Genomic DNA, 12459 nt, shown 5'->3' on the forward strand with positions numbered 1-12459 from the left:
CAGGGGGGAAGAAAGCGGTCAGCCTTTTCTTTAGGTGTTAAGTATTTAGTTTTAGTTTACGAATGCAAAAAAACTAGTTTTATTCAAATTTTGATATTTATCAACATTTACTATATTTTTTATTGTTTAATTTATAAAATACGTTAAAAAGATAATCTAAATCTTATCAAATATGTTTTTCGAGTTTTGGAAAGAGGGGATGATCTTCCGGCAATGGAGAAAGGGATGCACAAGGCAAATTGAGAACCACTGACCTCGAACTTATTTAATATAAATATTTAAAATGAACGGTTGAAAATTAATTCAAAAGATTAGAAGTATTGGTTTCTTTTTATTTACATGAAAAATTAATATGTAAGGTTTTTCCTAAGTTTATAACAGTTATTCATAAGTTAAAGCTTCTTTCCTATCTCTCCTAATTTCAGCTTACAGATCCTTACCAGAATGAGTTTTTAGAATCGCTTTTAATGCAAATGAGAAGGAGTAGTATTTAAATAAAGTTCCACTGACTTCGAGAGAGAGAAAATCAAAGTTTCTGACTAGCGTGCGGGCGCCTTTTAGCCACGTCTTTCTAAACTGGTTCTACAGGACCCTTTATAGCTTCACTAGCTAATTCGATATTTAGGGGCCATCTACTTAGTACTATGTTAGCTTCGGCTAAATCTCTTTAGCTAGTCTTTAGTTAAGTTCTTATTTCTTGTATTTTAGAGTTTAAACCCAAGTGGAGGCTTTGTTGTACGTAGTGAGAAAGGGACCGTCTATACACTTTTAATTTGAGCAATAAAGGGTGATTAACCCTTCTTGAGTTTTACGTTTCTGTTTCTGGACTTAAGCGATAATTCGGTTAGCAATTCACTATATTCCTCAACACTTAGTTAATAGACAGTAGGGAGGAATACCACAAATATACTCGTTTGAAACACATCATTATGCCCCGCGAAGAGCTGCGCCAGGCTGTCGAAGTTTTACTACACTCGTACTAAAATAATACTCATACACGACTCAAGTTGCTAAGATAAATTTTTAAGTCTTACGTTATTTATGGAATGATATTATCCAGATGCAATTCAAATCCATCTATTTGTAATCCTTTTTTTCATCAGAAACTACTAAATCATATTTTATTCATATTATTACGAAATGTCCAGGCGCGGTAAGATAGCTTCCCCGCAAAGCAGTTTTAGGGTTGCCATAAAATCGCTAGGGACGGCAGGGTTGCCACATTTGGCGAAAATCGCTTATTTGGCGACGATATTGGTGATATGCCATGGACGGATGGAGAACCTTCTGGAACGAATTCTTACCGGTTTAGCCCAGAATGTTCTCGAACACAAGCCGAAAGCTATATAAACTCTGCTGGTACGCGGAGAGTAAGGGCGAGATAGTTAGTCTCGATTTAGTCCGTGCGGAGTCGATCGAATTGACAGCCGGGCAGCGAGTGCCGAGTGGGTCATCGAGTGCATCGAAGAGTCTCTTAGTGCATCGCTGTTAGTGCATCGTCGTTCGAGTGTGTTAAGCTCCGGCAACCACTGAACCGAAGAGTCAGGAGCTGTGCTCTGTTGCTTTGCAGTGAAGCTGCCTCCACCGTTATAGCCGGAGAACCTGAAGGGCTGTGTAGCTAATTGTTCCAGCGAGTGTATAGTAGACCTTCGACGACTGTAAAACGTGACTTTGGAGCTCTCCTGATTAATATTGGTAAATAAAGTGTGTTTCGATATTCCATCAAGTGCTGTCGTCGTTATTCATCCCAAATCCACACGAACCCAGTACGAACGTGAAGGAAGAAAATAACGTAACAATATCATATCTTATTCATACTCATTCATACTCAACAGCATTCTCATCGTAATTTTAAATTCTGATTTTCTAGATTTTATAATCTATTCTGTTATAAAGCAAATTTAGTAACCGTTTCGTCATTTGACCGCCATAATCAACAGCATTCTCATCGTAATTTTAAATTCTGATTTTCTAGATTTTATAATCTATTCTGTTATAAAGCAAATTTAGTAACCGTTTCGTTCTTCCTTTCAGCTAACTCTTTCTGATTAATATACGGCTTTACGGGAGGGATTTCATCTCATTCATTTCCAAAATATTTACAGAATTATTAATTTTTACCGAGGCGGTCAAATGACGAATGACTAAATTAGGAATCTCCTGAAAGATTATGATTTCTGGTGGAACTAGTTGAACCAAACAAGTGGATTCGTATGATTATTTTATTTAAGGGGAAAAAATCATTCTGATACAAAATTTTTCTTTCCGTCAAATACAGGATTAAAAAATAGTCTCAATGTTCAGTGAAATTTCATCATTTTCATTTTACTCATCACATGCAGACGTTATCGCATAGTAGGCCATTTTTTTACTTCTTTGTACGAAGGAAAGGAAGTATTGTAATCTCAAAAAATTTCGGTTATTAGGTTCAACGAAAATATCCATTTGACCGTTTTCGAATCTATTCTGACTATTTTTTTGCGTGACGTCTGTAAGTACGGAAAGACTAAAGGATTCCTTATTTCAAAACGAATTGTAAAATAGATAGAAAATAGATTTTTTCATGACGTCTGTACGTACGGATATATGAATGAATCTCGCATAAATGAAAAACGATTAGAACGTTGAAATTTTGTATATGGAATTGCTATAACATCTAACAGTGCTATAATATAATCTACTTTGATTTCAGTATTTTTTGCGTGACGTCTGCGAGTATGGGCAGATAAAGAATTTATTCCAAAATGGATTGTATAATAGAGAGAAAATGGATTTTTTTCGTGACGTTTGTACGTACGTATCTATGTACCTCGCATAACTCAAAAACGATTTATACCCACACCCCTCACCCGGCCTTTATTTTCGCAATCCTTTGTCGTAATAATATACTATCAATTACAGAAATGTTTTAAATAATGAAAATATTGATGTTTTGACAATCTCAAATCACACAAAATATTTTGGACAAATAACGAAATCTAACTTTTAATGTGGTCTCCCGATTCCAATGCTTATATTTGAGAACGTTTTATACCCTTTATCAAAAAATAAAATTATAAGAAGATAGCCTCATCTATAACAAAAATTGACCGACATATTTAGTTTCAAAATTTGCAGTTTTTGGTATCATTTTCAACTTGCCTTGATGGATCGGTTTATTAAGGGGACGGTGGAATTTAAAATTTAGTTTTTTATGTTTTCAACAAGAAATTTTATACACCTACGTATTATTTTAATTATTTTAAATTGAAATTTTTAAAACAAATAATTAATTATTTTAATTAAAGATTTAAAATGCTCCTTGCGCACCGATGTTCAATATTTTTTCCTAATTTTTCCTTTAAGTTAGTTATAAAGACTCGACAAAAGTTTTAGTGAATCCATTATTGAATATTACGGATTAGAAATTTTTAAAAAGGATGTTTGTGAACTTAAGCCCAGTTTTCGGAAAAATGTCACCCTTTGTTTAACATTATCACAAGTTTAAACTTCTTAATAACCTCATATCCAAAAATGCGTACTTAGATCTACTGTAACATATAACAAGATAGTTTTTTCCAAATATCATTCATTTTTAACTAAAAATGAGACGCATGGAGCATTTTCAAGAGATACGAATTGCGAAAAATTTTGTTTTGAGAAAACCGAATTTAAAAGATTTTCTTCAAACTCTTTAATACATGGTCATGAGAAAGAGCAAATTAACTTTAAATGTGAATATGTAGACACTAGATAACATTTTCGTATCATTTAACTATTTTCAATACATAATATTAAATATGAGAAAAATAAACATATCGCAAATTGGTATGTGATTCGAAGTTAGAGGTAGAAACAATTTATGCATTATATCAAATGAAACTTTTAAAATTCACTCGCATCCTATGTTTTACCTTCATTTGTTACATTTACATTATCTTTTAATGCTTTACAATATTTTTTACAATTTCTGTTTTTTCCAAGCAGGTAAACTCCTCCTTTTGCTTTGGTTCGAGCGACGTTGATCACGCTTTTTTGCAACGAGTAGGGAAAACGAGTTGTTTCTTCCTGTTCTACGCATATAGCATTCACACAACCAAAGTTAAATTCATTAATAGTTGTCAATACTGACATTTCTAGCCTTTTTTTTAGAAATAAACACTTCTTTTGAGCAAATATATAAATTATTACATCAATAAATAACTGTTGAAATACATTTTTTAAACATTTTCTCCAAAATTTAAAGGGCAAAGTTTACGTTGTTTATACATTTGAAATGCTTGTAACTTCTTTAAAACTTAGAATATTTGAACTCGGTTTTTTGCGTACGATAAAGTTTTGTATATGGAATATTATGGCAGTAAAAAAAGCAATTTCAATATTTTGGTTAATTTTTAGCTATTTTAAAGTTCACCGTCCCCTTAACTTAGAACAACTCGAGGAAATAAGTTTAAATGAAATGCAGCCAAAAATGTATATAATGTAATAGGCCGTATAGGGAAGTCATGTAGTGTTCATATCAGATTTTTTTTGGGGGGGGGGAAGAATCAACACCCTACCTACAGATACTTAAAAACTGGAAAATAACACGAAGAAAGAAAAGTGGTTAAAACTTGGCAACACCAGCTTTGCTTCGAAACACGTGGACGTAAACAATGTAATATGGGGCACTTCGTATAAATAGCTTGAGGACACCTCTCTTCAACGATCGACACCGGCAAGGGGAGTTTTCGTGTGCTCCACAACTTTTGGCACGCATCGCCGGATGAGGGATGTGTAACGAAAATAGAGTGGTACTCACCTCCTCCAGTATTCGAGGAATGCCTCACAGCCCACAGACGACTTCTTGTCTCCCCGGGCCGCGAGGAACAATGGAAGTTTCCAATATAAAGGAAGTCCGCAGGCCTGAAACGAATACAGCAATATTTCAGATACATGAATATATTGTTCAGAATATTAAAAACTGAAGTATCGAAAGCTGAAAACCATATCATTGTGGTGCTATTCCGTGGAAAAAAAATTATAAACACTTTTTTATGCTAAGGACAACACTATTCTACAGCTTGGCTAAAACGTTTTACACTAGGTGCATCCACTCGCCTCTTTCAAGTGTCATACTTTTTATCGTAATTCTAAAACTAAAATTCTGTTTTGCAAAAGGTTTTGAATTCTTTCAATGATCTTCAAAGACAGATATTACTTATTTTCTTTGGAGCCATTTTTTTAATGAGTTTAATCAATACCGAAAATAAATATTTACATGAGGTTAAAGGATTTTTGCATAAAGCTAAAGGCTTAATTCTTTAAAATATGTTTTTAAAACTGTGGCGGCCGTGTGGTAAAGTCGCTGAACACTGGTAGTTCGATCCGGGGCTCGAATCCCGCGAACGGGCTGGTTGCATGGGTGTTTTCGTGGTTTCACTCTTGACTAAGTGAAGAGTTTTAGTTAAAAGTATCCAAAATTCGAATTTGTACGCATTTTTCTTTTAAGAAACTTCCAATTCGTATACTACTTCTTGTATTGCTAGGGATCGTTTACAAGAAAAAGAAATCAGTTTTAGCTCCTTTTACGTGTAAAAAATTGAAACCCAAACATTTTTGCCAATTTTTTGTGCTTTTCTAATGTAAAAAGTAACTTTAAGATTATAAATCTGTAAGATTATAATCTAAGACTATAAGATTATAAATCTGCGTCTAGAAATTGCCTTTTGCAGGCCTTTGAACATAATAAAAAAATTATACTTATGCTTATAAGTCATAATAATAATTTTATAATCTAAAACTATATCTATCATTTATCCGTTTATTTATTTATCTTAAGCTTGGTTCATTCGATTCCGAAAAACTGCTTGAAAATTCGGTATTTTCTTACTTTGCATATTGAAGGTTTCACTACTGCTCGTCAAGCCCTTGAGTGACAGAGTGGATAAGACCGCTGCATACTGGGAATTTGATTCACGTCTGATCCCACGCAAATGTGCTGACTGCATGGTTAGTTTTTTGTGGATTGTTTTATGTGTAGCGTGTATACGAGCTAGTTTTCCTTAGAAAATCATCCATGGAAGCATCCGTCCTCTTAGGCAGATAGCCCTCAAGTGCTTTGCCATAATCAAATAAACTTAATCAAAACTGTGCCACAATTCATGCACATTATATGTTTATTATCAAAAGAAGACTACTCGAAGTATAATGTATAACTAGATTTATAACACACATTATGGTGGTGAGGCTCAAGGTAAGAGAATATGATGCCCTGAATGAGAATTACTGTATAACTGATAACAGCAAGTACATTTAATATACTTCATACTATCCTGATAAATATTCATAGCTTCTATTCGAGGTTCTGATTCATAGCTTCTATATGAGGTTGCACGATAACATTATATTGGACTATTAAATATTTGTATCACATTTATGAGTAATGATCGTTGGTTGTTGAAGTGAAAGAAATTTATGCTGAGAATCATTAAAGAACTTGAGCTAGCATATAAATACAATAAATTCAAGTTTGATAAACTATATCTGTAGAAGTAAGTTTTCGATGGTAAAGAATTTTCAGGTTTCTGCTGCCTTGCGCAACAGTTTAGTGGCACTTGGCGCACAAGTACAAGGACACTTGCGCACAAGAAACACTAATTGCCAGATTAGTAATAGTAGTTTGTATAGTTCAGTGACACTTTTGCACAAAATCACGTCTTCGTATGATCTCCAAAGACACATAGATTGGAAGACGTCTTCCTAATTATCTTTCGAACAGAGACTTGTATATGAAAGATAATTTGCTTTACAAAATTTTAAGCTACTGGACTGCACAGATATAGATTTAACAAAATATTTATATTATATATCTGTTAAAGTGTAAAGAATGATAAATAGCTGAGGAGAGAGGTATCTTTAAAATATTAAAAAATCCCCAAAATGTATAATGCATTTTAAAGCTCAGTATCTTTACAACTGGCTTATGAGCGTGAAATTTTGTATATACTTATTTCGTTTACTTTTTCTGTATATTTATTTTGTATACTTATTTTGTATACCTATTTTGTATATTTATTTTGTATATTTATTTTGTATACTTATTTTGTATATTTTATTTTGTATACTTTTTTTGCATATTTATTTTGTATACTTATTTTGTATACTTATTTTGTATGCTTATTTCGTGTACTTTTTTGTATATTTATTTCGTATATTTATTTTGTATATTTATTTTGTATACTTATTTTGTATATTTATTTTGTATACTTATATTGTATATTTATTTTGTATACTTATTCTGTATGCTTATTTTATATACTTATTTCGTATACTTTTTTTGTATACTTATTTCGTATATTTATTTTGTATACTTATTTTGTATATTTATTTTGTATACTTATTTTGTATATTTATTTTGTATACTTATTTTGTATATTTATTTTGTATACTTATTTTGTATATTTATTTTGTATAGTTATTTTGTATACTTATTTGTTATATTTGTACACTTATTTTACTTTATTCATAACGCATTTGCAACTTTTATTTTATATCCCAAATATTAAAATAGTTTACATAAGATACTTTTTTTTTCCTAATCATCCACATAATACTGTAATATGACGCGCGGCAATATTATAAACAAATCAGTATTTTTTGCTAATTTTTTTTTTCAAATCGGAAAAATAATTTAAATTTAAAATGGCCCACGTTAAAAATCATAAAATTATATTTTCTTTAAAAAAATAAGGTTTCATTTACTTATTTATTTTACTTTCGTAGCTACAAAAACCACTATTTTTTTTAACATAATTAAAGATAACTTCTGAAATTTTTAGGCGAGAGGCATAATAGTTGCTTTTTTAGAAATTAAGACTTCAGGTGTAGAACTTTCACTTACGGTTTATACATTTGGTCAAAATTTTTTTGAAATTCCAGAAAGAGGTTTCGGAGAAATCAGGCCCATAAGAAAGAAGATTATATTAATTTAAAAGTCAAACAACAAAAATCAGCGTTATATTTTTAAATTTTGACAGTGAAATTTTGCGAATATAACGCTGATTTTTGTTGTTTGACTTCTAAATTAATATTCGTTCGGCGTGTTATTTTAACCTAAATTAATATGATTATAGTTATCAGAAACCTAGAGAAGGAATGGACAGTGCTCAGACAGTATCAGAGAAGGAATGGACGGTACTTAAGTTAAATCATGTCAATAACTCATTACGGTGACTGATTATTTCTAATGGGCTGTGCGGATATATCAATTACTGTAGGTCATCAAGTATTTCTCCCACCTTCTTAGCATGTCTTTGTGGTGTAGTGGTCAGCACACTCGGCGCGTGTTCGGGAGGTTCGTGGTTTCAATCCCGGCGAGAGCACTGCTCACTTTTCATCTCTCCTACTTAAAAAAAAAAAAAAAAAAAAAAAAAAAAAAAAACTGATGTCTCTACAGTGGCATCCGAACTAAAAAAGGTGGTGGGTGATGATTCTCCACCACCAGAATTTGTCGATTGGCTATCCTAATCCCCAGTCGCCCTTTAAAACGAGGAATATATAAGGTATTTCTTCCGCCTTCTTAGTGTGCCTTTGTGGTGTAGTGGTCAGCACACTCGGCGCGTATTATTGTGTTTGGACGCTGTCTGAATTGCTTGTGTTTGAGTAGAACCTCTAATTTTAATTGTAAAAGTTGTTCTTTAAATTGTTTTAACTATATTTATGCTTTATATTTTCTATATTTTGCAATTTTTAATAAAAATATTTTGAGGTTTCTTGTACTTTTGTTTTGTCGCGAAGTGAGAACTGAATTAATTGAATGAGAAATATATCTCTAATGAAATTCCAGGAAATAAGTTTAAATGAAATGCAGGCAAAAATACGTGTAATTTAATATTGCGTACAAGGAAGTCATGTGGTGTACGCATTAGATTTTTTATACTTGCTCTCATTTTCCTAAACTAAGCACACTGCTGTGCTGATTAGAAATTTTTCTAGCAACTCTATTTAGAAAATAATAAACAGTTTGTGTGTTTTTCAATAATGTGTGTTTTAAATTACATATTTTTTTCTAAAGCAGGCAAAGCTCTATTAACATTTTTCAGGCTTTCAAAACATCACTAAAAACTTCAGTGATAACATTTTTAATAAATTTTTCTTGATTTAACTAGTACAACACATTAAAGGAGCTTTTACAGGCATTAATGACATATAAAAGGTTTCTCATACCTTCGTGATAATTCCAAATTCCTCGCGAGATGCTTTGCCATCGTTTAGTCCGGCGAAGACAGCAGCCACTTTCTTCAGGTGAACCTCAATCTCTGCCTGGGTGAGGGGCTTACCATCTGGGAAGTAGAAACGTGGTATGCTGGCATTGTCCCGCTTACCAGATTTCACTGCCCTACGCAAAGAACTGATTCTAGGAGATGTTGGGGCAACACTCTCTTTGTCCTTAACTGATCCTCCATGGTGTGTCTGTAAATTAAAACATCTGTATAAATATCAATGCTTTTCACCCGCATGTTTCGGTAAAGAATATCAAAATTGTTCCATTCATTAAAGTTGGATTTCGCTGAAGTTCTCTTTTTCACGAAGCATGCCTTCGTGGTGTAGTGGTCAGCACGCTCGGCGCGTATTCGAGAGGTCCGTGATTCTAGTCTCGGCGAGGGCACTGCTCATTTTGCACAGCTCCTGCTTCAAACTAACCTAATGTCTCTACAGTGACGCCTGAACTAAAAAAAAGGTGGTGGATGATGATTCTCCACCACCAGGATTTGGCGATTGGGTCCCCTTATCACCAGCTGCCCTTTAAAAGGGGGTATTTCTCCCGCCTTCTTAGCATGAATTCGGATCGTAGTGGTCAGCACACTCGGCGCGTATTCGAAAGGTCTGTGGTTGCAATCCCGGCTCTACAAACCAAAGAGCATTGCCACATAGTGTGCCCATTTTAGTCTTTACAAGATTCATAACTCTAAGGATTGTTCGACTGTAAACATTCTTACGGCAGATGGGTGGCGGTCAGGATCTTAAAGCTATGCCAAATATTATTGCACTTTGATTTATAGGTTTAAAGATAAAGGGTTGTTCATGTATTTAAAAGCATACGTTATATGATACAAGCTTCAGAAGGAAGAAGTGGCAGGAGCCGTATTTCAGCTACAACAGTGTATTGTAACATTTGGTTTTTCCTTCACATTTGCGCAGATAACTTATAAATTGCCAATCTTCCAAACTTCGGTAAATTGCATCACGCTTTTACAAAGATATTTTATCATGCCTTTCATAACTATTTTAATCTAGAAATTTAATAGTTGTTTTTCAGTTGCAAAGTAATTTAGCAAAATATTACCAATCCATAAACGCGATGTCCTGCTCTTAGCGATATGACAATTGGTCAATTAGGTTGTTTAATATACGCCGCGCGCTAATTGGGTAACATACTCCAAGGTTTAACTGGGTGATGTGCTCTTGAAGTTGATAACTGTTATAACAAGTTTCCTTATCACTATCGTTAAAACAATCATGATAAGACAACTGACTTAAGTTGTTTTTATTTGGAAGTTTTATGCTAACGCAGTATGGCTTAAAAAGCAGAAGGATATAATAGCAGTTTAATAAATTTTCATTTTCTTGCACCCATCGTAGGATTTTATTTTAATTTAAACGAATCAGAAAAAAATTTTAGTTTTAAATCCTGCCATTCTTTTACTTCTGAGGCAAGTTTACTGTTTCCAGAAAAAGTAAATGAATAAAAAAAGACAGTATAGAATAAAGAAATTAATTAATGTAATCCAAACATTCTCGAACAGAAGATTATTTCTTGGAAGTTAGTGTGGTAAGGTACCGAAATTAAGAATTATTCTCTTCAGTACATGACATAACATACTACCCAAACCTGACTAATTTTACATCTATTTTTATGGTTACTGACCGAAACTAGTATCAAATAGTAAAATTTTCATAAATTTGATTATTTTCGGATATTAGTGGCAATTCCCAAATCGCAATAAAACACTTTCCCAAATCCCAATAAAACACTTTCCCAAATCCCAATAAAACACTTTTTCCAAATCCCAATAAAACACTTTCCCAAATCCCAATAAAACACTTTCCCAAATCGCACTAAAGCACGTAGCAATTTTGCTGTTTCTACCGTTTACTTAATGTTTTTACTTCTGAGGCCAAAAAAACAGCAAAATATTATTTTTCCTCGACGACAGCCCTGTTTATGCTGGCCCTGATTATATGAAAGACCTTAAATTAAAAGACCGTAAATGGGACTTTTACCAGCATATATATACAGACTGTCTCAGTATCACGTTTAGAATTTGTAGCACGAGTAGGGCGCATCCCGGACATTCGGTATCATTGCAGCGTCGGAAATGCTTTCCTGACGCGTTGGTGTACACAGAAACAACGTAAATTAAAAGACGCCAGGTTTAAGTTAATATTCGTTTTAATAATAAACTTACATGAACAAAAGTAACATAAGTCAAACATAGTGTTCGAAGTTTCGTCCACCGACTTCAATACACGCCTCACATCTACAGTGCATGAAATTTCGAATACTCTGGGAATATTCCAGACACAACTCGAATTTCCACTGCAGTTACTGCGATTCGTGCTACTATCTTCTCCGTGCTACTATCTATTCGTGCTTCTACTTCTTGTCAACGGGGGTGTCCATAAACCAATGTGTTTATATGACTCCATAAAAAGAAACCAAGACATGATAGGTCCGGTGATCGAACAGTCAAAGCACTGGACCACCACGTCCATCTACTGATGTCTGTCCATCTACGTCGTCTAGGTGGGTACGAACGTTATGGCTGAAATGGGCAGGAGCCCCATCATGTTGAAACCCCATTGTCTGTCGCATCCAAGCAGAAATGCGTACGTCATCTAAAAGTTGTGGCATGACTTGCTGCAGAAACTTCAAGTAGTTACAATCGATTAGACGAAATGGCAATAGGTAAAATCCGATGAGGTTTTTTTCTCTGCCGTCCAACAAAATTAACGGAAAACCGACTCTGCGCTGCAAGACGTCGTGTTGCATGAGGGTTCTCTACCGCCCACAGATGGGCGTTATGTGCGTTAAATATGCCTTCCCTTGTGAAGGATGCCTCATCGATGAACAACACATTAGCAGGCGAAAGGTGAACTGTAGCACACTTTTCAAGATACCGTTGTGCAAAAGCAATATGGGAGGTGCATAATCGCTGGATGAAGTGCCTGGATACGTTGCACATGATAGGGATGCATGCATTTTGTTTTCTTCGAGAAGCGATGCGGGAATGGGAAACTCCGAATGCGTGCGCTACACTTCGCGTACTCAAACTTGAAGTCTCCTGTACCATCTCTTCGATGTCCAGGTCCGTGCTGATCATGCCCGATTCATGACAGCTCTTTGAAAGGAACCTATTACAGCTAACCTCCGGCGCAGCCTTGAAAATAAATTATGGTTGGGTGTACGCCTCATAGGATATCATTCCGCATATAAGC

At 34.1% G+C, this 12459-nt stretch overlaps 1 protein-coding gene and 1 long non-coding RNA gene across 4 annotated transcripts in view; both read right to left on the bottom strand.

Annotated features, from left to right (window-relative positions):
* The window catches only part of LOC146997986 (uncharacterized), a 199046-nt gene that overhangs the window by 40819 nt on the left and 145768 nt on the right, over window positions 1-12459 (bottom strand). The gene's annotated exons all lie outside the window — the stretch shown is intronic.
* LOC118191505 (uncharacterized) overlaps window positions 1-12459 on the bottom strand; it is a 197967-nt gene that overhangs the window by 40819 nt on the left and 144689 nt on the right. For all 3 annotated transcript variants that reach the window (XM_085812890.1, XM_085812891.1, XM_085812892.1), the window contains 2 exons: window positions 9187-9432; window positions 4781-4884 (listed from right to left, as the gene is read on the bottom strand). In XM_085812890.1, the coding sequence (XP_085669016.1) occupies window positions 4781-4884; window positions 9187-9432 (350 nt within the window). The remainder of the gene's footprint in view (window positions 1-4780; window positions 4885-9186; window positions 9433-12459) is intronic.

Source organism: Stegodyphus dumicola, chromosome 3 (genome assembly GCF_044657685.1).
Source record: "Stegodyphus dumicola isolate Sdum_Otavi_A_Nest chromosome 3, ASM4465768v1".
Classification (NCBI taxonomy): Eukaryota; Metazoa; Arthropoda; class Arachnida; order Araneae; family Eresidae; genus Stegodyphus; species Stegodyphus dumicola.